Source organism: Panulirus ornatus, chromosome 57, assembly GCF_036320965.1.
Source record: "Panulirus ornatus isolate Po-2019 chromosome 57, ASM3632096v1, whole genome shotgun sequence".
NCBI classification, from domain to species: Eukaryota; Metazoa; Arthropoda; class Malacostraca; order Decapoda; family Palinuridae; genus Panulirus; species Panulirus ornatus.
The window spans coordinates 7505469-7531583 of NC_092280.1; the positions used below are offsets into that span (position 1 = coordinate 7505469).

General features: G+C 42.7%; 1 protein-coding gene across 8 annotated transcripts in view; it reads left to right on the plus strand.

Moving 5' to 3' along the window:
* Positions 1-15028, plus strand: part of LOC139766154 (uncharacterized) — a 257903-nt gene extending 242875 nt beyond the window's left edge. For 7 of the 8 annotated variants that reach the window (XM_071694422.1, XM_071694424.1, XM_071694425.1 and 4 more), the window contains 4 exons: positions 4440-4649; positions 4883-5510; positions 6014-6184; positions 8356-15028. In XM_071694422.1, coding sequence (XP_071550523.1) covers positions 4440-4649; positions 4883-5510; positions 6014-6184; positions 8356-8951 — 1605 coding nt within the window. In that variant the 3' untranslated portion in view covers positions 8952-15028. The remainder of the gene's footprint in view (positions 1-4439; positions 4650-4882; positions 5511-6013; positions 6185-8355) is intronic. The other variant, XM_071694419.1, reaches the window with a different exon arrangement.
* Positions 15029-26115: the final 11087 nt, after the last annotated feature.

The following is a 26115-nucleotide window of genomic DNA, read 5'->3' on the forward strand; positions in this document are numbered from 1 at the left end:
CATTCACCCATCACGCGCGGTTCTTTTGTCCCTCCAGGCCCCGGCGAGTGAGAGAGAGAGAGAGAGAGAGAGAGAGAGAGAGAGAGAGAGAGAGAGAGAGAGAGAGAGAGAGAGAGAGAGAGACAGATTTTACCTCTCTAGGAGCGACTACGAAAAGAGCTCTGCCTTACAGCATTGGAGGGAGAGAGAGAGAGAGAGAGAGAGAGAGAGAGAGAGAGAGAGAGAGAGAGAGAGAGAGAGAGAGAGAGAGAGCTTGGGACGTCAGGGTATTTACAATACATATATATATATATATATATATATATATATATATATATATATATATATATATATATATATATATATATATATACTTAAGCCTCGTATATCCAGAGAAAGAGACTGCCAAAACACAAAGTGTAATAATGGAATCATTAAAGAAAATGAAGAAGAAATAAAAAATGTAATTAAAGAATGAAAAGAGCGAGGATGTGACACTATTGCTGGGGCCTTTTGTTTCCGTGGGTCATTCATTCCCTTAGAGGCGATAATGCACTGCATTATAACGTCATAACGCTCTTATATACACACACCTCACTTTCAGTGAGAGTTTTCATGTTCCTTATGTACACACACACACACACACACACACACACACACACACACACACACACACAGAGGCGCGACTTCATTTCGCAGAATGTTATTTCGTGTTGGGTATATTTAGCGGGATGTTATTTTGAAGGTAAATAATTTGAGTAGACTTAATTCCACGAGCATAATATGTACAAATGGTCTTTCTGTTACGTATTGTTTGGGAATACACACACACACACACACACACACACACACATACCCAAAACATCAACCTAAGCTAGGTGTGTGTGTGTGTGTGTGTGTGTGTGTGTGTGTGTGTGTGTGTTGTGTGGAGTTGCATATATATACACACAAAACTACATTAATACATAACAGCACAAGTTAGTTATCTACACTATCCTACAACCCCAGAAACCCCAGCTTCATGGCTGCGTTTCAATCAGGAGCTGGGAAATTTGGAGCCCCTTTTCTAGGCTGGAGGGTTCTCATCTGTCTGCTGGTTCGGGGTATCATCAACGACTGATGTGTAGAGAACCTATATCATACATATTCATATACATACATACATCATACATACATGTATGGATACATATACAGTGATATTTATACGTACACATAGAGACCACACATACACACAGTAGATGGCCACCGTCAATACACACACCTACACAATTACACACGCGTAAACACACACACAGATATGTATACACATATACACATATGTATGCATATATATATATATATACACACACTCTGTAGAGGACAGATGACCATCACCAGCATTGTCTAGCTGATGTTATCACACCAGTAGGCAAGTTCCCCCCCCCTTGACTTCCCCCCCATCACCCCTACCCCTGAGGGAAGTCTCCCCCCCCCCCTTGACCTCCCCCACATCACCCCTAACTCCTCCTCCTTCGCCTCCTCTCCCTCCCCCACTGACCATAGGCACCCATCCCGTCAGTCCGACGGGGGAATTCCCAATGTTAGTCTTGCTTTGACCCTTAAGGAGAGGCAAGAAGGGTACATCCATCCTCTCTCTCTCTCTCTCTCTCTCTCTCTCTCTCTCTCTCTCTCTCTCTCTCTCTCTCCCAATGAGGGATCTCCTCCTACCTTCTGCCCCACACTGAAGGGATCCCTTTCACATGAAACCACCCCTTTTGGATCCCTTCACCTCTAAAATGGCTCTCTCTGTCACACCCCACCTCCATACTTGCTCTCTGTGGGACCCCTGCCTCCAAAAATACTCTTCCTGGGACTCCTCACCTCCAAGCTTGCTCCCTATGGGGGACCTAACCCCCCCCAAAGTCTAGACGCACTCTCTCTGGGGCCTCCCACCTCCAAACGTGCTCTCTGTGGGACCCTCTACCTCCAAATCTCCCCCTGTGAGACTCCAAACCTCCATAAAAAATAAAAACGACCACCTCCATACCTTCCCTTGTGATCCCCCAACACCTCCAAACTTCCTCTGGTGAGACCTTCCCACCTCCAACCCTCCATCCCTTACTGAACCTCACGACCTAATACCCTCCCCTTGTCGAACCACCCCCCAGCCTGCAGCTCCTAGCCAACCATTCAACCTTTTGGCAAAGACCTTCTGTATTCTCTTGCAGTTTACTTTCTGTGTTTTTGCGGGCCTTTTCAGTCTCGGTTCTTAATCACATTCTTCACTCCCTGACTCTATCCCCCGAGGGGACATTTCGTGTACACGAAAGTTCGCATACGAATGGCTGCGTCTCTTGTACAGGGGAGAGAGAGAGAGAGAGAGAGAGAGAGAGAGAGAGAGAGAGAGAGAGAGAGAGAGAGAGAGGGAGAGAGAGCTAGACTGCGGGTGCTCTCAAAAGCGTTTTTGGGTTAGCAACCTGACTCTGTGCTGAGTTGCAAGTTAGCTAAGTTATGAAATGAATACCTAACTTCTCCCAGTCAAACCCACATAACGTAACTTAGCTTAACTTAGCATACTCCAAACTTAACCTGGATCAAACCTATCCTTACCTAGCCTAACGTGAACCTAGCCTAACTTTATCCTCATCTATCCTAACGTAACTTAACATAACCTAATGTAACCTAATATAACCTAATGTAACCTAATATAATCTAACGTAACCTAATATAACCTAATGTAACCTAATATAATCTAACGTAACCTAATATAACCTAACGTAACCTAATATAACCTAACGTAACCTAATATAACCTAACGTAACCTAATATAACCTAATGTAACCTAATATAACTTAACGTAACCTAATATAACATAATGTAACCTAATATAATCTAACGTAACCTAATGTAACCTAACATAATCCAGCCCTTCACTATTATATGAGGTTAATTTCCACCAGTCTATGACGAAAACTTCTCCTCACAAGCCGTCTATGGCCTTGTGTACGAAATGCCACTTTACGAACCAATTGTGCACGAATGAGTCTCTGTTTGTAATAATTCTCTTACAAACACCTTTTAACACGAACGGGGTATAGTTAAGACGTACCTTTGCCGAAAGCAACGCCTTACGAATGAGTCTATTTACGAAATATTCGTCTCCAATTATATCACATCATTTGTCTTGTTACTTTCAGAATCACATCAACTTTTTCTTTCTTCTAACTGCTCTTTAATCGACTTCTTTTTTTCTGAGTCACTAAGGCAATGATCATACACCCATTCTTCTATACTTTTAGATTATCTTGTTCAAAGTTATGACAAGAATGGCCGGTTGTAATGCAGTTGTCCTTTGTTACTGCATTATCAGTTGTAACAATACTAGCAGCAGTAATAGAGCTAGTAGTTGTTATGATAACAGTAACGTTCTGTAACAACAGTTGTGATCGACCTATCAATTGTAACAATGCCAAAAGTTGTGACTATTAACAGTTTCTGAAATAGCATTTCCAATCAAAACTGTTACTAGCAGCTGCAATAGTATTAAAAACCAGTCTGGTGTTAATGTCCCAGACGTTGAAATGATATCGAAGTAATCTACTATTAATAGTACTAGCAGTGAAATAGCATTAAGATTAGTTTATTATTAATATTAGTACGAATTACAACAACATTAAAACAGGATACTATCAACTGTGTTAGCAGCTAAGATAGTATTAAAATCTTTTGCCATTAACAGAACTAGTAGTTACGATGGCATTGAGAATAGTCAATTATCAACAGTACTAGCAGGTAAAATAGCATTGAGGGAGTCTATTATTAACAGTACTAGCAGTTGAAATAGCATTAAGGGAGTCTATTATTAACAGTACTAGCAGTTAAAATAGCATTAAGGGAGTCTATTATTAACAGTACTAGCAGTTAAAATAGCATTAAGGGAGTCTATCATTAACAGTACTAGCAGCTGGAAAAGCATTAAAAGAATTATACCATTAACAGTACTGGCAGTTAAGACAGCATTAAAGGAGTCTATTATCATCAGGACTAGCACTTAAGATTGCATTAAAGGCGTCTGTCATTAATAGGACTAGCAGTAAAGATAGCATTAGAGGAGTCTATTAGTAACAGTACTAGGAGCTAAGATAGCATTAGAGGAGGCTATTGATAACAGGACTAACAGTTAAAATAGCCTTAAAGGAGTCTATTGGTAACATTACTAGCAGTTAAAATAGCCTTAAAGGAGTCTATTGGTAACATTACTAGCAGTTAAAATAGCCTTAAAGGAGCCTATCATCAACACAACTAGCAGTTAAGAATAGCATTAAAGGAGTCTATGATTAACAGAACTAGCAGTTGAAATAGCATTAAAGGAGTCTATTATTAACAATACTAAAATTAGAATAGCATTAAGAAATATTACGTTTTCTTCTCAGGCGTTTTCTTTGGGGGACACTCACGTGTTTTCGTCTCTCTACCCCCAGAACCAGCTGTATGGACAGTACGGTGCCAACAAGGGCCTCGGCGCCCTCCAGCCTCCTCACAACCTCATGTTTCTTCCCCTGCTGGAGGGGTTTAGGGGAGGCACTCACGGTGCACCCCCTGCACCCCCAGTGCCCCAGGTTTTGCCCCCTATCTCGCCCCCTCACGAGGCAGCTCTCACCAAGATACCTCCCGTCTCCGTGGCACCCACGGTGAGTGTCTTCGACCTCCACGTCAACCAGATCGGAATCTCCCTTTTCCCACTGCTAGTGCAAGACACCCCTTCTAATTCAATGGGGGAAAATCAAAGATTCGAAGAGATTTTGAAACAAGGAATTAGATATTAAAAAAATCAAAAGATTTGATTAGGGTAAAAACTTGGTTGATTCTTTGTTTCAAATATTTGGTCAATAGATGTTCCTTTTACCTCTCTTGTCGTCTTCAGGTCCCCGCCTGGATGTCTGCTTCAGCCCAGTTAGCGCAGCTCTCCCAGAACCCTGCCCACACGACCCACACGCCCACACAGACGCCCGCACCCTCCCATGACAACCATGAGGAAAAGCCCCTCAACCTCACCAAGCCCAAAGATGCCAGCCCGAAGCCCAGCGATGTGAGTGGACTGTCGCCGAAGACTCCAGGTCTTCCCCCATCGCTGGTCCCTCATTCCTTCTTGCCCTACATGACGCCGCCTTTCCCAGGCCTGCCGGACCATAAGGACCTTCTAGGAGGCCTGGGTCAGAGCCTGGGTCAGGGGCTAGGTCAAGGGTTGGGACAAGGGTTAGGGCAAGGGATAGGCTCCCTCCCATCTCCAACCATGGGTGGAGGTCTGCCAGGCAAACACTACCCTCCCCCTGCCTTCCCTCCTATGTACCTCCCTCCTTCCTCTGTACCCTCCTCCCTCCCACCACATTTAAGTCCTATGGGCACCCTGAATCTGCCGACAGCCACGCCCTTGACCTCCCTGACCTCACTTGGGGGTAATGTTGGAGGCGGCATCACTTCCGTCACCACGTCTTCACCTCACACCACACAGGAGAAGCAGAAGGAAGAGGAATACGTCACCACCTGTCAGAGTGAGTCGTCCAAAACTACTCCTGTATCTTTACCTCACCTTCTGCCATCAGATGACGAACCTGTTGTCCTGTATCTTTACCTCACCTTCTGCCATCAGATGGCGAACCTGTTGTCCTGTATCTTTACCTCACCTTCTGCCATCAGATGACAAACCTGTTGTCATGTCGAACTCTTATCCTTCTCACTCTGCACGTCATCACCTCAAAGGAAGTGCTTATGACATCCCTTTCCCATGATTCTCATCCCTTGAACTCATCGTCGGCAACAATGGGGCTCCCGCGGTACAGCGGGTTTAGCTTTGCTGACCATGAATCACACTGTGGGACCTTGGTTGAATTCGAATCCCTCATCTCAGCAACCACAGAGAAATAAAAAAAAAAAGAATCTTGAGTCTCTCGAATTCATGAAATCAAAGTAATATCCCATTCAAATAAGAACACATCATATTTTTTTTTCTCACGGGAGATACTGACCTCTTCTTCTTCCCTCTGTCTACCCCAAGCAGCCAAGATGTTCGGAGCGAAGATCATCCGTCAAACGAGGAAGGACGGGGATAGTAAGCCACATGTGAAGCGGCCGATGAACGCCTTCATGGTCTGGGCCCGCGACGAGCGAAGAAAGATCCTGAAGGCTTGCCCAGACATGCATAACTCCGCCATCTCTAAGATCCTCGGTGAGTACAGGTGACGTTGGCAGATGTGGTGGTCGTCCCGTGCTCGCGGGGATAGCTGATGGGGGGAGGGGAAGCGTCCAGGATATGATATATTTCAGTGGGTGAAATTCACTGGTGTTTCAAGCAACAAAGTAGCGTCTTACTTTGTTACGTTGCAGGGTATCATATCAAGAATTGCTTCAAGTACTTAACGCTACCTTGCTAACGCGGGAAGTGGCGAATAGTTTGAAAGAAAAGAAAGACTTCTTTTAAGTTACGTTTGAGTTCCTACGCTCCAGCTCCGTCACTATCTCCCTCTTACGCTCTATCAAATAACGAGACGCTCGGAAAAATGCATCGTAACTAGACGTATATTCTTCTTGTGCCCTCCACGTCTGACACATATATCCACTTATATCAATCTTTCCTCATTCACTCTCTCCATATGTCCAAACCATTTCAACGCACCCTCTTCTGCTCTCTCACCCATACTCTTTTTTTTACTACCTCACATCTCTCTTACGTAACCTTTCATTACCTACTCAATCAAACCACCTCACACCACGTATTGTCCACAAACATTTCATTTCCAACACATCCAACCCTATCTATAGCCCATGCCTCGCAACCACATGATACTGTTGGAACTACTAGTCCTTCAAACATACCCATTTTTGCCCATTCAGATAAAGCTCTTTCTTACCATATATATATATGAAGAATGTGTGGAAGTCGAGAACATTATCTCGGAAAGCAAAAATGGGTATGTTTGAAGGAATAGTGGTTCCAACAATGTTGTATGGTTGCGAGGCGTGGGCTATGGATAGAGTTGTGCGCAGGAGGATGGATGTGCTGGAAATGAGATGTTTGAGGACAATGTGTGGTGTGAGGTGGTTTGATCGAGTGAGTAACGTAAGGGTAAGAGAGATGTGTGGAAATAAAAAGAGCGTGGTTGAGAGAGCAGAAGAGGGTGTTTTGAAGTGGTTTGGGCACATGGAGAGAATGAGTGAGGAAAGATTGACCAAGAGGATATATGTGTCGGAGGTGGAGGGAACGAGGAGAAGAGGGAGACCAAATTGGAGGTGGAAAGATGGAGTGAAAAAGATTTTGTGTGATCGGGGCCTGAACATGCAGGAGGGTGAAAGGAGGGCAAGGAATAGAGTGATTTGGAGCGATGTGGTATACCGGGGTTGACGTGCTGTCAGTGGATTGAATCAAGGCATGTGAAGCGTCTGGGGTAAACCATGGAAAGCTGTGTAGGTATGTATATTTGCGTGTGTGGACGTATGTATATACATGTGTATGGGGGGGGGGGGTTGGGCCATTTCTTTCGTCTGTTTCCTTGCGCTACCTCGCAAACGCGGGAGACAGCGACAAAGTATAAAAAAAAAAAAAAAAATATATATATATATATATATATATATATATATATATATATATATATATATATATATATATATATATATATATCCCCTAACAATCAGCTTGAAGAAAAGCAACAGTACTCAAGATCCGAAGCTCTCGACCCAAAAAAAGACAACGTTAACCAATGGTTCACTCAAGTCTTCCAGCAAAATTATGTTCCTCAATTGACGCGACGTCCAGTCGGGTAACATTGGAGTGCAACTTTCGTTACCTCCCACCAGTGAAAGTCACCTCTAAATATATCCTTTCCTGGACACCCCTCGGGTGTCCCCCGACGCGGGATGAACGTCTACCAACGACATATGTACTCACCCAGGATCTTGGAGATGGCAGAGTTAAGCAGACAATATTACATATAGTATTTGCACGGTGCTTCACAAGGTGACAGGGTAGGAGCAGGTTTGGCCAGGGAGGTGGGGGGAAGTGAGTTGACCTGCCCTCAGCCAGTCTGTGGGACTGAGGTCAGGGTGGGAATGTTCTATATTTTGCAAAGTCTTGCTTCGTGTGTGTGTGTGTGTGTGTGTGTGTGTGTAAGCAATGTTACTACAGTGTGCCCGAAAATCGAACCCAGGCCAGTGGTACGCTGGTGGCCTACCATTATTGGTGATCCCAGGTTCGATTCTCAGGCGCGCAGTGGAAACTGTATACACAGGGTATATGATAATCATTTCAGACGTTGCTTTCTTGCTCTGTTATCACATGTCCCATCAAAGCCCCGTTTTAACACCACTTTTCTTTCTCTCTCTCTCCCTCCCACCATCTCTCAGGATCACGGTGGAAGTCCATGTCCAACTCGGAGAAGCAGCCCTACTACGAGGAGCAGTCGCGCCTCTCCAAGCTTCACATGGAGAAACATCCCGACTACCGCTACCGCCCGAGACCCAAGCGGACCTGCATCGTCGACGGGAAGAAGATGCGCATCTCCGAGTACAAGGCCCTCATGCGGCAGAAAAGGGACGAGATGCGCACCATGTACTTCCGTGACAACGGCCTCTCCGACCTGGCGAAGCTCCTGCCGCCCGGGGCCGACACTCTCAAGGATCCCCTCAAGAACGAATACCTGAAGGCTGGGATCTTCAAGGACGACTTCCTGAAGAAGGACCTGATGAACCCGGAGCTCCTGAGCCCTGACTCGCACAGTGACCCACCGTGCAGTCGCAGCGGCGAGCCGCCCTCCGTCATGACCCCGACCTCCGAGTTTAGTCTCGACGGGTCGGCCTCGCCCTCGCCAGGAGCCCCAGCGTCCTCGACCTCTGACCTCGAGGACCACATGGACGAGGAGTTCACGTCGTCGACAGATATCGTCAGCCAGGAGGAAGTCGAAGAGAACCAGCCGCTTACCATAGACGAGCGGCTGGCATGAGATACCTCATACCCATGCCTACCACGCCCATGCCTACCACGCCCATGCTCATACATGCCTAAGAATATGCCCACGATGCCCCAGGCTCTCCGCGTGGTGACCCACAGCAGTAGCTTCCAAACGCGAGTCAATCTGGTATCCAACTTCCCCAAACAATACCTCAGTCCCAACTAGAGCAATATCTCTCCTCCCTCAACGTCTTCGATGAAAACTGGGGCATTCGGCAGCATCTCTCTCTCTCTCTCTCTCTCCTCTCTCTCTTTCTCTCTCGACTGTCCTGGAATCATCGTCGGCCCTCCAATACCTCCCTGGAACTGCACACTTCTCATGTGCCATCAAGTTCCTCCCTGACACACACAGACACACACAGACACACTCTCGGGCATACGCAAGCACCTTCGGAAACTCTCCCTGTGTAGCAAAGGCACGAACACTGTTGTTATAAAGGCAGGAACCCAACCGACCTACGGAGCGCCCTTGACTGATCCTGTGTTGGTGACGGATCTAACTCCTCTTCACCAAAGGAGGAAGTGTTAGATCCCGTGAAATTTGTTCTTCAGTGAAATTAGAAAAAGAAGGAAATGTAGATACGAAAACCGTGTATTGAATCAAACGAGTGGAAAGCACTAGAAATATTAGTTGAACTTGATGAATATATATATATATATATATATATATATATATATATATATATATCTTTTTTTTCTGGTGTGTGTGTTGTGTCTCTGTTGGGAGAGAGAGAGACAAGCAAACCAGTGGCGGTCCTTTGCAAGACACTGAACTCCTTTATAGGACCGAATCATCCCCCTCCCCCCAAAACAGAAAACGAGAAATAATGGGGGAGGAGGGAACTGACTCCGCTTAAACGATTTAATCCGACCCGATTCAGAGAGAAGAGTCGGGAATCCCTTTTGTTATCTATCGACTCTTATAATTCTCTTTTGTTTCCTTTGTCCTCTGTATAGAAAAAAAAAAGGATTTGTGACAGGTACATACATATATATATATTTTTTTCTTTGAGACATGATATCTGTTTGTGGATCTCTTTTTAGGATCGAACCATTTGATTGTCTTGATTTTGAAGGTTCTTTTGAATCAAGGGATTTTGTTCCTAGCACGCTTTTTTGTTTTTTCATATATAATACAGAGGGTGTTTTTTGTGGTTACTGGTATATATATATATATATATATATATATATATATATATATATATATATATATATATATATATATATATATATATATATACACATGCATATAGACGATTGGGATCTACACACGTGTGGAGTTTGCATGGCTGGAGGATATATATATATATATATATATATATATATATATATATATATATATATATATATATATATATATACATATATATATATATATATATATATATATATATATATATATATATATATATATATATATATACAGGTGGCTCAAAAGGTGACGGTGAAGGATTTCGATTTTGATTTGTATTATATATATATGTGTTTAGATTGTATACTACAAGAGCTTTAAAAAGAAATTGGAATTTGGTCTCCCTTATTTTGTACGAGGCAGGAGGGACGACTTTATTCCTTGGAGCTGTGGTGCATCGAGAGTCATATTTTTTATGTTTTAAATAAGAAAATGATCCTTAATGTACACTGCATTCTTGTCGAATGTCTTTACGCCCTTTGTCTGCCTGTTTTAGTCACACATGAACCAGTGTTTACATAAGGATTCTTCCAAGAATGGAAATGATTCTTGAGTATTTTAGATTATTTAAACACAAGGGATGATGATTCATTTTTAATTTCTTTTTTTTTTTGGTTGGAATTCCATAAGCCTTATTTTAAACCCAGCAGATTGTGACGTCACGCCGTTCGCTTGTACATAATGAATCCGCGACCTGACGATTGGCTCCTGCCATGAGGCCAGGCGTGACGTCACACACCAGAGCAACCTGACGATTGGTTCACGCCATGAGGCCAGGCGTGACGTCACAGAGAAACATGGAGGTGTGGCCATACGGCACAGTTGACTGTAGATCCATGTCTCTTTGGACGAGATAACGTATTCTAAGTCAAATCTTGAGGGGCGGTGTAAGCAGTATTATTAGAGGCAGCGATCCTCTGTACTTTTCTTCGTGTTTTGTTTTTTATTTTTGCAGTCAACAAAGAATAGGCACAAGGAAAACGTCGTAGATTTATTGATTAAACTCTTCATGAAGCAAATCACCATTTCGAACCAAAGTCTCTTCTTGTTGCCCAAGAGCATCCTGCTGGAGGGCAGGGTCTCCGCCAAGGCCGTCCACTGGGCGGGGCTGGATTTTGGATAACCCTTCATGGGCGTCCTTTGGGCTGGGCTAGATGTTGGATTAGTCTTCAGGGCTGTCCATTGGGCTCAGCTGAATTCTGGACCAGGCTTAAGGGCAGTTCCCTGGGCAGTGCTGGAATTCGGACAGGTCTTCGAGGTCGTTCTTTGGGCTGGCCTGGAATCTGGACTCGTCTTCAGGGCCGTTCCATAGTCTGGGTTGGAATTTGGCCTAGTCTTCAGGGTCGTTTTGTGGCTAGTCTGGAATTTGGACTCGTCTTCAGGGTCGTTTTTTGGCTAGTCTGGAATTTGGCCTAGTCTTCAGGGCCGTTCTTTTGGCTAGTCTGGAATTTGGACTCGTCTTCAGGGCCGTTCTTTTGGCTAGTCTGGAATTTGGCCTAGTCTTCAGGGCCGTTCTTTTGGCTAGTCTGGAATTTGGACTCGTCTTCAGGGTCGTTCTTTTGGCTAGTCTGGAATTTGGACTCATCTTCAGGATCGTCCTTTTGGGCTGGCCTGGAGTCTGGACCAGGGCTTCAAGGCTGTCCTCGACTCCTCCTGGAACCAGATGGGTTTCCAGAGTCGGGCTTACGGTGACCTAAGAGGCTAGACTGAACTTCAGAGACATGCTTAGGGCTGGAACGAATTTCAGGGCAGTTTATCAACCCTCTTCCCCTTTCCTCCACACACACACACACACACACACACACACTCATACATAATCAGGAGTCCTTTCAGTACTGTAGCTCCCTCTGTGGATCTTCTGAGACGAAGAAGACGACGACAATGTGTGTAAATCAAGAAAAACAAAAAAAAGAGATACGCGATTCATGGGGGAATCATCATCTTATGAATTAGATATTCCATTTACGTCCGTGGCAGCCTAACTAGACTTACTAATGGCTACAGGAAAAGAAAACGGTTGACCCCGACCAGGGTAGACTCCGCTACCTCCTCCGTTCTTGCTAGTCGATGGCGGGGCACACCAAGCAGGGCAATTGCAGAATGTTACTACCCACTTCACCCCACCCCACACACACACACACACCCTCCCCCCTTACTCTCCTCCTCCGTGGTGCTCCCTAACTCGAATTATCTCACTCTGTAATATACTGTAGGGATCGCTATATAGATGTAATATAAATATATATATATATGTATATATATATATGTAATGTCTGTGCTGGAGCTTTTCACGCGACAGTCTTATGCACTTACCTCTCCTTTTAAAGGTGCCCCACTTCCCCCTAACCCACATCCCCCCTCCCCCCCTTTCTCCTTCAGCTCATCGTTTTCTATGCGATGGTCCCCCACCCCCCCTTTTCTTTTTCTTTCAGATTCATTCTCTAGTGATGTTTTCTCCCCCAATTTGCTTCGTAAGTCCTGTACCAACGGGTTTTAGTCTCTCCCCCCCAAAAGGTTTCCGCAGGGTTTCTGTAGCGGTTTCTGTAGCTGTTTCTTTTTTAAGCCCGGCCATCGTGTGGTTTCGGACGATCAACTGTCGATGGCATGAGGCGGTTTCTTCCAAGGGTTTCTTTTTATTTAAGAAGGTTCTCTCAAAGGTTTCACATGGGTTCTCGAGGTTTTCACATGGGTTTCTTCTGTGATTTCATATCATTAATCTCTCACTCACAGCCCTCCCTACCCAGCCTGGTTTAGTCTTCACCTTCAGTGACCTCGTCACTATCATACACCTTCACCTTCAGTGACCTCGTCACTATCATACACCTTCACCTTCAGTGACCTCGTCACTATCATACACCTTCACCTTCAGTGACCTCGTCACTATCATACACCTTCACCTCCAGTGACCTCGTCACTATCATACACCTTGACCTCCAGTGACCTCGCTACTATCATACACCTTGACCTCCAGTGACCTCGTCACTATCATACACCTTGACCTCCAGTGACCTCGTCACTATCATACACCTTGACCTCCAGCCTATTACACTGATTGTTCTCTTTTGTGATGTTACAATATGGGTTTATGGATTAATTATTATTATTATTATTATCATTATTATTATTATTATTATTATTATTATTATTATTATTATCATAATCACTATTATAGTCAGTTTCATACCATGTTATGTTTGACGGCGTATGACCCAGTTCATACAAGAGAGATAACTTTATATGAAGTTATTAATTTTAGTTATACCAGACACGCAGCCCTTTCTCCGCTGTTAGCAAGTCATACACACTCACTTGTATATTTATATCTCTCAGAGGCATTCTAGTTTTTAGTTTTGCGGGTTACTTTTATCATTCGAAGCAAGGATGGAGCGCTTCGGAGCAGAGGGTTTTGGTGTTTCGAAACGCTTTGAAGATTTCGGAACAAGGAGATGTTCGTTGTGGAACATGGACGAACGTGAATTTAAAGTAATGATTCATTGCTTCGGAACAGGTGACTCTGAAGCAATGATTCATTGCTTCGATGCAAAAATCTTGCATTCCTTGATGCAAGAATATGAATGTTTCACAACAGAAAAAGAAAAACTGTTTCGAATCAATAACTACAGTATGTTTTGAGACAACAAACTTGCTGTTCTGAAACTAATTGGTCAGTGACTTCGAAGCAGCATAAATACAGTTTGAAGAAAAGAACAAGACAGTTTTGTGTTTTATATAATTTTTTTTTTTGAGCCCTCATGTATAATTTTTTTTCGACCTGACGATAGTCCAGTCATTAACTTCGTACCTATCTATGGGGACTGAACCATATAAATATATATATATAACTAATTTTTTTTTCATTCCTCAATAATAAAAACTCTTTGTTGACACTGATCAGCTGACTTGATCAAAACAGCTGACGAAGCCACATGACCTGGAGGGCGAGAGGAGTCCGAACCCCAGCAAACATCAGTCGAGGGAAGACGGTCGAATGTTATATACAATTTGTATTTGAGGTTCAGCCTTATTGATATATATATATATTAAAAACTCACTGGTCCTACCTTCCCCCTTGACGGATCTGTTGCTGGTTCGAAGAACTCGCTCGTCCACCATAATTAATTCTGATAACATTTATAATAATTTCCTGATGATCCAGATGATTAGAGTCTGGAGATGTCTACAGTAAGCATATATTTGTAAGACTTATAATTGCTAAATGATATAATTTAATGATGTCATTAGACACGAAGGGACAAAAAATAAAAGAGAGAAGGAAAAAAAAAAAAGGGGGCAAAAAAAAAAATTTCTAGTAATATTTGTAAATCATTTTATTTGGCTCAAGAACCAACAATTTTCTAGTCGAAGTGTGAATGGTAAGAGAGGCCTGGTGTTGGCACTTTTGTAAACCATTCTCTCCTTCAGAGGCGAACTCCTTTTTAGCTAGCTATTTTTTGCCTGGAATCCAACGCCATTCTGTGTTTTGGTACATGATTGGCTGAATTTCAACCACCACTACCACCAACCAACCAACCACCATCCACCCACCCACCCAACCACCTCTCCCCTTCCCACAACAACCCCCCTCCTCACCCCTACATCCCTGACCCTCCCTTACCCCCCCAAAATCCACAAATTGTGACGTCATTATTGAATGGAGGCCACGTGATTGGTTCGCTTCTTGATGACGTTGCGCTGGTGTTACGCGCGCATATTAGATGTAAAGGAAAGAAAAAAAAAATAATCTAAAAAGGACCAAATTAAGGTGTTTTGTTTGGTTTTGTGTTTGATGTTGCAGCTATTCTAATATTATAAGAACATTTGTCAATTTGTTAATTGTTGTGCAAGTTTTATAATAAAGCTACAGGAGAAATTTGAAATTACTTTCCCTGGCCTTCAGATATCTACATCTTAGATCATTGGAGACGGTTTTTATAAGTGATGGCTACTTTTATAAGTAATGATTCATCCACGTGATGGCTACTTCTATAAGTGATATTCACTGTAGATTGTGAATCACGGTTAACTGCTTTCTGATATGGATATATGAGCAATGATTCATCTGAGTGATGTATACTTTTATAAGTAATGATTCATCTGAGTGATGTATACTTTTATAAGTAATGATTCATCTGGCTGATGGCTACTTAAGTAATGATTCATCTGAGTGATGTATACTTTTATAAGTAATTATTCATCTGGGTGATGGCTACTTTTATAAGTAATTATTCATCTGGCTGATGGCTACTTTTATAAGTAATGATTCATCTGGCTGATGGCTACTTAAGTAATGATTCATCTAGGTGATGGCTACTTTGATAAGTAATAATTCACCTAGGTGATGGCTACTTTTATAAGTAATGATCCATCTGGGTGATGGCTACTTTTATAAGTAATGATCCATCTGGGTGATGGCTACTTTTATAAGTAATTATTCATCTGGGTGATGGCTACTTTTATCAATGATATTCATGGAGGTTGTAAGTACTTCTACAAGTAATGTTCTTTAAATGCAGCCTTTTTTTTACAAGCAATATTTTTCTTGATGGTCAGTACTTTTATAAGTAATAATCATGTAGATGGTGATTCCTTCCATAAGTAATGGTGTCTAGATGGTGATTCCATTTTGTAAGTAATATTCATCTATGTGGTGACTTGTTACATAACTAATGTGTCAGATGGGAGTGTGGCAGATCTAGGGCATCCGGGACTAAGTATGTGGAGCTAACAAGTCATTGTGAATGGTCTGGTGAAACGAGAGGAGGAGGTACAACCCCTGCATGAGATAAAGTGTGGCAAGTCGGTTGAAATAGATGGGACTGCCATTGATGCTCTCAAGAATGGCATGCAGAGTATCGCTGACAGCTTTGTCAGGATTTTCATTGTATAGCCAAAACTACGGTGCCATAGCCAAAACTGAGATGCCATAGGACTAGAAAAATGCCTCTATAGTGTCGTCATAGAAGGCGAGGAAGACAAATCTATACGTTTGAATCACAGAGGTGTTTATTGAGTATGCCTGGCAAGTTGTATAGGTTGGTGGCAACTGAGAGGGTGAAAGTATGTGCAGACCATTGGAAGGAGGAACGTAGATTTAGGAATGGTGGATGAGGTGTGGACCATGAGTTTGTGTTGAAGAATTTTGTGTGAAAAATGCTTAAACAAAGAGAAGGATTTGTATGTGGCATCTGAGGATCTGGAGAAAGCATAGGGAGAGCTACTGAATGAAGTGAGGAGTTTTAATCGGGAGAGTATGGCGTTTTGGTGTGTGTGAAGAGAGACGGGCGAGTTGTTCCAAATGAAGTAGGTTCAACGTCAAAGGTGTGTGATGTCTCCATGGCTGTTTGATCTATGTATTCATGGGATGACGAGGGAGGTAAAATGCGAGGGTCTGAGAGCGAGAGAGAGAGAGAGAGAGAGAGAGAGAGAGAGAGAGAGAGAGAGAGAGAGAGAGAGAGAGAGAGAGAGAGAGAGAGAGAGAGGTGCGGGGATGAGGAAAGTGGTGTGCTTTACATAACTGGGAGTGAGTGTGGCAGCAGAAGTACTGGGGGATCTGAAGTGAGCCACAGGGTAGGTGTGGAAGAAGGTACTAGGTGCACTGAGGAGGGTGCACCCTCCCTTTAGGTAGAAATGGGCTTGTTTGATGGCACAGTAGTTCCGACAGTGCTGTATGGTTGCAAATCTTGGATCCTTAATGTTAAAGAACAGATGAGGGGTGGATGTGTTGGAAACTCAATTGCTGAGGAAAATACATGGCGAAAGGAGAGATTGATTATGTAAGAAATGATAGTGTAAGAGAGAGAAAGGTGACAGTAAGCGAGGTATGATTAAGAAGGCTGAACAGGAGTGTTCTTTGGACATTGTATGAGGATCAGCAAAGGGAAACTAGGAAGACCAAGGAGGTGGAAGGATGGAATGAGTCATGGACCAGAACATGCAGGAGGGTGAGAGGCACGCATGAGATGATGATAATAAGAGTGATGTGGCATACAATGAACTACTTGCTGTTACTGGGATGAGCCAAGGCATATGAGACAGTTCAGGAATATCATGGAAAGGACTGTGAGGCCTGGTGGTTGGGTAGGGGGGGTCTCTGCTTTCGGTGCATTACACAAGACAAAATGAGCACAAATGTGAACAGATAAGGCAGATTTCAGTCTGTTCTTTGCGCGAACACAGGAAACGGTGAACAAGTATGACAAAAAATCTGACAAAGTGAAAGTAACGAATGGTCTTCTAGTTCGTGAAAATGATCCTAGTTGGTCAATATATGGAGGGGACTTCCAATCTGTCTTGTAATTGGCTGGCTTATGTCTTAGATTAACTAAGTTGGGAGAGTGGGGCAACCTTATTAGCTAACGTAAGACATGTTCTAAAAAAACAGGTCTTGCAATGTTGCTTTTTAGTACAATAACACCATCAGTAAGATTTTAATCAATTGTAGGCCAAATTATGCAACAACTGGGAGTGTTTACGTCGTCCAATGCAAGGCATGTAAATATATTCATATTGGCCAGACAGGTAAAACTGTAACGGAGAGGTGTTATTGGCACCGTCATGCAGTACGCAGGGATGACCACAAAAATGCGATCGCTAAACATTGTCATGAAAATGATCACCCCATAGATCTTGAAAATCCCGTTATTCTATACCCCTCTGCTGATTATGCCACACTCAACGTCATTGAATCTGTTTTAATGCTAATATTAAGAACTTCAATTTTGTAGCCTGCCAATTCTAAAGCCCATCCTAGCATTAACCAAATCATTATGAGAGAATTGATAAAACACGAAAACATAAAAAAGTTGTTCAAGACACACCCAGCTACCCAGGTCAACCCCCGCCACGTGACCCCCCGTAATCACTCTCCCTTGCAACGGTTACTGCCAGACAAAGCGGACAGTGGTTGGTCTGTACTGATTGGTGTTGGACGGCGGGACTCAAGTGTGATGTTGGGATTTAAATAACTTTGTTAAGTACTGGCACCTGATGATGAGGTGGACTGTCTCCACGAAACATGTCGCGCCACAGGTATAGAAAAATTACATGTTGAATATAATTGTATGAACTACTGAAGTGCGATTTCACCTTCATACTATCATCACGGACAAGTGTGATCATTATATATATATATATATATATATATATATATATATATATATATATATATATATATATATATATATATATATATATATATATATATATATATAATGGTATTGCAGTGGAATTTATTAAAAAAGGGGGTGACTGTATTGTTGACTGGTTGGTAAGGTTATTTAATGTATGTATGACTCATGGTGAGGTGCCTGAGGATTGGCGGAATGCGTGCATAGTGCCATTGTACAAAGGCAAAGGGGATAAGAGTGAGTGCTCAAATTACAGAGGTATAAGTTTGTTGAGTATTCCTGGTAAATTATATGGGAGGGTATTGATTGAGAGGGTGAAGGCATGTACAGAGCATCAGATTGGGGAAGAGCAGTGTGGTTTCAGAAGTGGTAGAGGATGTGTGGATCAGGTGTTTGCTTTGAAGAATGTATGTGAGAAATACTTAGAAAAGCAAATGGATTTGTATGTAGCATTTATGGATCTGGAGAAGGCATATGATAGAGTTGATAGAGATGCTCTGTGGAAGGTATTAAGAATATATGGTGTGGGAGGAAAGTTGTTAGAAGCAGTGAAAAGTTTTTATCGAGGATGTAAGGCATGTGTACGTGTAGGAAGAGAGGAAAGTGATTGGTTCTCAGTGAATGTAGGTTTGCGGCAGGGGTGTGTGATGTCTCCATGGTTGTTTAATTTGTTTATGGATGGGGTTGTTAGGGAGGTAAATGCAAGAGTTTTAGAAAGAGGGGCAAGTATGAAGTCTGTTGGGGATGAGAGAGCTTGGGAAGTGAGTCAGTTGTTGTTCGCTGATGACACAGCGCTGGTGGCTGATTCATGTGTGAAACTGCAGAAGCTGGTGACTGAGTTTGGTAAAGTGTGTGGAAGAAGAAAGTTAAGAGTAAATGTGAATAAGAGCAAGGTTATTAGGTACAGTAGGGTTGAGGGTCAAGTCAATTGGGAGGTGAGTTTGAATGGAGAAAAACTGGAGGAAGTGAAGTGTTTTAGATATCTGGGAGTGGATCTGGCAGCGGATGGAACCATGGAAGCGGAAGTGGATCATAGGGTGGGGGAGGGGGCGAAAATTCTGGGGGCCTTGAAGAATGTGTGGAAGTCGAGAACATTATCTCGGAAAGCAAAAATGGGTATGTTTGAAGGAATAGTGGTTCCAACAATGTTGTATGGTTGCGAGGCGTGGGCTATGGATAGAGTTGTGCGCAGGAGGGTGGATGTGCTGGAAATGAGATGTTTGAGGACAATGTGTGGCGTGAGGTGGTTTGATCGAGTGAGTAACGTAAGGGTAAGAGAGATGTGTGGAAATAAAAAGAGCGTGGTTGAGAGAGCAGAAGAGGGTGTTTTGAAGTGGTTTGGGCACATGGAGAGGATGAGTGAGGAAAGATTGACCAAGAGGATATATGTGTCGGAGGTGGAGGGAACAAGGAGAAGAGGGAGACCAAATTGGAGGTGGAAAGATGGAGTGAAAAAGATTTTGTGTGATCGGGGCCTGAACATGCAGGAGGGTGAAAGGAGGGCAAGGAACAGAGTGAATTGGAGCGATGTGGTATACCGGGGCTGACGTGCTGTCAGTGGATTGAATCAAGGCATGTGAAGCGTCTGGGGTAAACCATGGAAAGCTGTGTAGGTATGTATATTTGCGTGTGTGGACGTATGTATATACATGTGTATGGGGGGGGGGTTGGGCCATTTCTTTCGTCTGTTTCCTTGCGCTACCTCGCAAACGCGGGAGACAGCGACAAAGTATAAAAAAAATATATATATATATATATATATATATATATATATATATATATATATATATATATATATATATATATATATATATATATTTACATATATGTGTGTGTGTGTATATATATATTGCATTATTACTATTATCATACTTTGTCGCTGTCTCCCACGTTAGCGAGGCGAGGAGACAGACGTAAGAATGGCCCAACCCATCCGCAGACACATGTATATACATAATCGCCCACACACGCACATATACATACCTATACATTTCAACATATACATACATATACATACATAGACACATGCATATATACACATGTACATATTCATACATGATGCCTTCATCCATTTTCGTCGCCACCCCACCACACATGAAATGGCGCCCCCTCCCCCCGCACGCGCGCGAGGTAGCGCTAGGAAAAGACAACAAAGGCCACATTCGTTCACACTCAGTGTCCAGCTGTCATGTGTAATGCACCGAAGCCACAGCTCCCTTTCCACATCCAGGCCCTACAAAACTTTCCATGGTTTACCCCAGACGCTTCACATCCCCTGGTTCAATCTATTGACAGCACGTCGACCCCGGTATACCACATCATTCCAATTCACTCTATTCCTTGCACGCCTTTCACCCTCCTGTATGTTCAGGCCCCGATCGCACAAAATCTTTTTCACTCCATCTTTCCACCTCCAATTTGGTCTCCCACTTCTCTTTCCCTCCACCTGTGACACATATACCTCTTTGTCAATCTTTCCTCGCTCGTTCTCTCCATGTGACCAAACTATTTCAATACACTTTCTTCTGCTCTCTCAACCACACTCTTTATTACCACACATCTCTCTCACCCTTTCATTACTTACTCGATCGAACCACCTTACACCACATATTGTCCTGAAACATCTCATTTCCAACACATCCACCCTCCTCCGCACAGCCCTATCTATAGCCCATGCCTCGCAACCATATAACATTGTTGGAACCACTATTCCTTCAAACATACCCATTTTTGCTCTTCGAGATAACGTTCTCGCCTTCCACACAATCTTCAACGCTCCCAGAACCTTCGCCCCTTCCCCCACCCTGTGACTCACTTCCATTTGCATGGTTCCATCCGCTGCTAAATCCACTACCAGATATCTAAAACACTTCACTTCCTCCAGTCTTTCTCCATTCAACTTACCTCCCAATTGTCCCTCGTCCCTACTGAACCTAATAACTTTGCTCTTATTCACATTTACTCTCAGTTTTTTTCTTTTCTACACTATATATATATATATATATATATATATATATATATATATATATATATATATATATATATATATATACATTTATGTATCGGAACATGTAATATTCACATATAAATCTATGTAAACAATTTCACCATTGCGCGCCCGAGAGTCGAACCCAGGCCACCGAGAACAGCATGCGGACGGCGTGACCACTTGACCACCGATGGGCCAAACCTAAGTCTCTGGAACCCCTGTCTTCATCTCCAGGACCTCACCCACTCACTCTGGGCCTGTACGGTCAGTAGGGCCGCCCACACTCTGGTCCCTGGGACATTCCAAATTCACCTCACAGACATCTTGATAGTGTCTATGTATCAGAACAAGTAATGTTCACATGTAAATCAGTGCAAACAATTCTATCAGAGACATTGGTCTTGTGTCATCAGTGGTTCAATGGTATACTGTCCGCCTATTGTTCTCAGTGGCCTAGGTTCAAATCTCGAGTGCACAATAGTTCACTCCATCTCCTTCCTTTTCATATCCATTTTCTTTCGTCTCTTATATACAATACTCCCATATTCTTCTTTACTGACTCGTTTCTCATTGCTCAATTGTTTCCCTCCTCTACCGTTTTCTTTACGAGTCTTGGTAAAATTACCAATTCATTAATTTCTTGATTCTGCAAAGTTACCCTTACAATAATTACCTCTGCCAACATTCCTCCCTCTTACCACTAACCAACGTCATCCCTCTTTTTCCTCTCCCTTACTGGAGTCACCAACCTCCCCTTCAATCATTAGCAAGTGCCCCTTGCCCCCTTCCCCCTTTTCCCCTTGGCCCTAGTAACCAGTAAATACTACTTCCCTTTAACCTCAACCCTACTGCAACCAACGGTAACCTTTGCCAACGCAAAACCCCCGACACCATCACCTCTCCTGTCTCAACCCTTAACCCAGCCAGAAACCAGTTAATTCAAACGTGATAACACAATAACGCTACTGTCTTCTTTTAGTTTCGACTCCCCCGTCTCTGCCTTATAATATTTCTCCTATACCTCCTTTACCGAACCTCTCTTTCCACCGCCACCGATATCAGCTCTCCTGCCACACTATTCTCTCTCTCTCTCTCTCTCTCTCTCTCTCTCTCTCTCTCTCTCTCTCTCTCTCTCTCTCTCTCTCTCCCTCGAGCAGTTGGAGGTTTGGACCCAGCCAAGCAAGAGTTACACCAGAGCCACATTCTTTACGATGGAGGAACCCACAATGCCGGCCGGATAGGAATTACCAGCCGAAGAATAAAATATTATCGTAAACCCAGGCCGCCAACCCCGACACTACGAACGGCCTTTGAATTACCCACAGTTCTTTCCCCCATCTTCTTTATCCAGCATTTCTGTCCACAATAACGGGTTACGTCGGGTCTTGTCCGGCAGATATGAGCTCGTTAGAACAGTGAGGAGGAGAATGGTGGTGGGCGCCATATGGGGGTGGGCCGGGAGAGGTATGAGTCAGACGGGTTGTCCAAGGGAAGAATAGAGCAGACTGCTGGCCAGTTTTAGAGCCTCGGGTTCTGCTGTACAGAGCTTTTATGACTCTATTAAGCTCCATGCTTCCTTGCCGCCAGCGGATGGGAGGCTACTGGCGTTCCCTGGTGATATGTTAGTTGAATTTGTTGTTGTTGTTCTTGTTTTTTTGCTTTTTTTTTTTTTGGTGGTTCTGGCTGCTGAAGACGTGTATATGGCGCAGTTAGGCGGTGATAGTCATCTCTCGTGCTTCTGTATCTCATGGCATTATTTGTTGTCAATGTTGTAGATGTAATGGGGATATGGTGGTGGTGTTGTTGGTTGTAGATATGGTGATGGCGGATGTGAATGTGATGATCATAATGACGGTTGTGCTACGTTTAGAGAAGTGATGATCGTAGTTGTAGCCTTGGACGGTTGTAGATAATGGTGTTGATGGTGATTGTAGGTTGGGTGATGGTGATGGCTGATGTGGTAATGATAGCAGGTATAGATATGATAACACCAGTGATGGCAGAGGTTATAGATGTGATGATAATGTTGATAAGAAAAAAAGTAGTTCTCGATATAGTTGTGATGTGTTGGCAGTAGAGAAAACAGCGACTGCTGTAAAGATGTTTTATTGATGTTGCAGTGTTGAACATGATGATTCCTTTCACATGATGGTGGTGGAGTGAGTATTGGATCCAAGGCTGATATGTATATATTTATATATGCGTTGGTTCGATGCTCAGCTGTGCTGGTAATACTCACCCCACAGTCGTTGTATTTCTACACCTCTTTTGTGTCTTGCTCTGGTGAAGTCTCAGTGTTTCAGATATCACTATGTTGTCTGTAGTTTGTGTTGTTAGTTCCAGTTACTTTAAATGTTCGGAATTTTTGCTGACTTTATTTTTATAGATATAAAGGATAATAGTAGTTAAGATTTTCTGGTTTTGTTTACATGGCTGTTAGACATTATAATTTTTGCTGGGCAAGTCTTCCATATTTTCTTAGCGTCAAGTACTCCTACAAGGTAGTTAACCAATTCAATAGTTACTGTAACTACCAGAGCTGTTTTGATGATATCATGAATGCACCTCAATGGCCATTACCATGCGCCAACACGTACAGTACGCGCTCACTAAACCTATGATGACCTGGGCCAGGCTGTAGTCACATCATCTCGACGAATGGGCAGTTTGGACTGGTTATCTCTGGGTTAACAACCTTGACCCGGATTATCCAACGTCTTATCACTCTCTCTCTCTCTCTCTCTCTCTCTCTCTCTCTCTCTCTCTCTCTCTCTCTCTCTCTCTCTCTCTCTCGGTCCAAGCTACCTCGAATGGAGTCAAATCAGAACCTAGCTCACAAAAACCTCATTTCTTTTATCACTAATGCTTTCGAGACTTTGGATAACATTTTGGTGTGGGATGTATAACCATAGCTTTGAAAATGACGGGAAAGAGTGACTCAATCTCCAACTCCAAGTTGGAGAATTATCAATGATCACTGGATTATCCTCACTTGGATAACACGATCGATTATCCGGGTCGTTGGGTATTGCAAGGTAAACAACAAATACCTATTTTGTTAAGAAATATATCGTGTATTTCCTTGTACCCTTTATCATTAATCACAGCCACTTAACACTAAATAAAATCACAAATGACTCACCTACATTTACCAACAGTTACAGACCGGAGTCATATCTAGACTTAAATATCACATCAGGAGCTTTAGTGAACTTAAGGATGTTAATTTTAAGGATTTACAAGCATCTGTAATCTACAAATATCAGAGACAATGCTATATTGCAGAGTAAACAGGCCAATCCAAACGCCAGGTAAAAGTACGCATCCTTGAACATAAAGAAGTATCGATTTGGACTAACTTAAGTTATCCAACGTAGTCTTAATTCGTGCGCATGCGTAGGGGCTCCGGCCTCCTCCTACTCAACTGAACTCTTCTTCAGCTAACGCCATTCGCTCTAACAGTACAGAGCTTACAACAATAGAACGTCTGTCGACCATTTGGGAAGAGCCATCTTTAAAGAGTAACAAAACTTTTCCAAACCACTTCTGTAGCGCATCGAAACCCCTTCAAACCACTTCTGTAGAGCATCGAAACCCCTTGAAACCACATCCTTCTTTTAAGGTAAGTAATGTTGAGTATATTAGATCATGTAAAAAGGCGAGTTTTCTTATAACGTATGGGTATGTTTCATTGTTATGTCAATAGTCAGTCATGTAAGCCACCATTTGGCTAGTTACCCGAGGTTGGTGGGTTGATATCTTTGTTTCTAACATAGCCGTGTATATATATATATATATATATATATATATATATATATATATATATATATATATATATATATATATATATATATATATGTATATATCCAGTACAATAACACCATCAGTAAGACCTGAGTGAATAATAGGCCAAATCATGCAACAATTGGGAGTGTTTACGCCGTCAAATGCAAGGCATGTAAAGATATTTATATAGGCCAGACAGGTAAAACTGTAACGGAGAGGTGTTATTGGCACCGTCATGCAGTACGCAGGGATGACCACAAAAATGCGATCGCTAAACATTGTCATGAAAATGATCACCCCATAGATCTTGAAAATCCCGTTATTCTATACCCCTCTGCTGATTATGCCACACGCAACGTCATTGAATCTGTCTTAATTGCTAAGAACTTTAATTTGTCCCCAGGTAATTTCAAAGCCCATCCTAGCATTAACCAAATCATTATGAGAGAATTGACAAAACACAAAAACATGAAATTTGTTCAAGACACACCCAGCTACCCAGGTCAACCCCCGCCACGTGACCCCCCTTAATCACTCTCCCTTACAACGGTTACTACTAGACAAATTGGACAGTGGTTGGTCTGTACTGATTGGTGTTGGACGGCGGGACTCAAGTGTGATGTTGGGATTTAAATAACTTTGTTAAGTACTGGCACCTGATGATGAGGTGGATTGTCTCCACGAAATATGTGCCACATGTATAGAAAATTTACATGTTAAATATAATTGTATGAACTCTTACTGAAGTGCGATTTCACCTTCATATATATATATATATATATATATATATATATATATATATATATATATATATATATATATATATATATATATATATATATATGTAAAATTTGCCATAAGGAGAATAGTTCTAACGTTACTACCATCACGACGTCAATCCTACATGGACGGACGAGCCAGTCCGGCAATACAAGCAGTACCCACCCATCGCCAGCCCCTCCCTGCAATTATTCCCTGAGCAGGAGGAGCGACCCACCATCTCCCTCATATACCCAATGTAGTTAGGTTAACGACCAAGGCCAATGGACCCCGAATGTCCAGT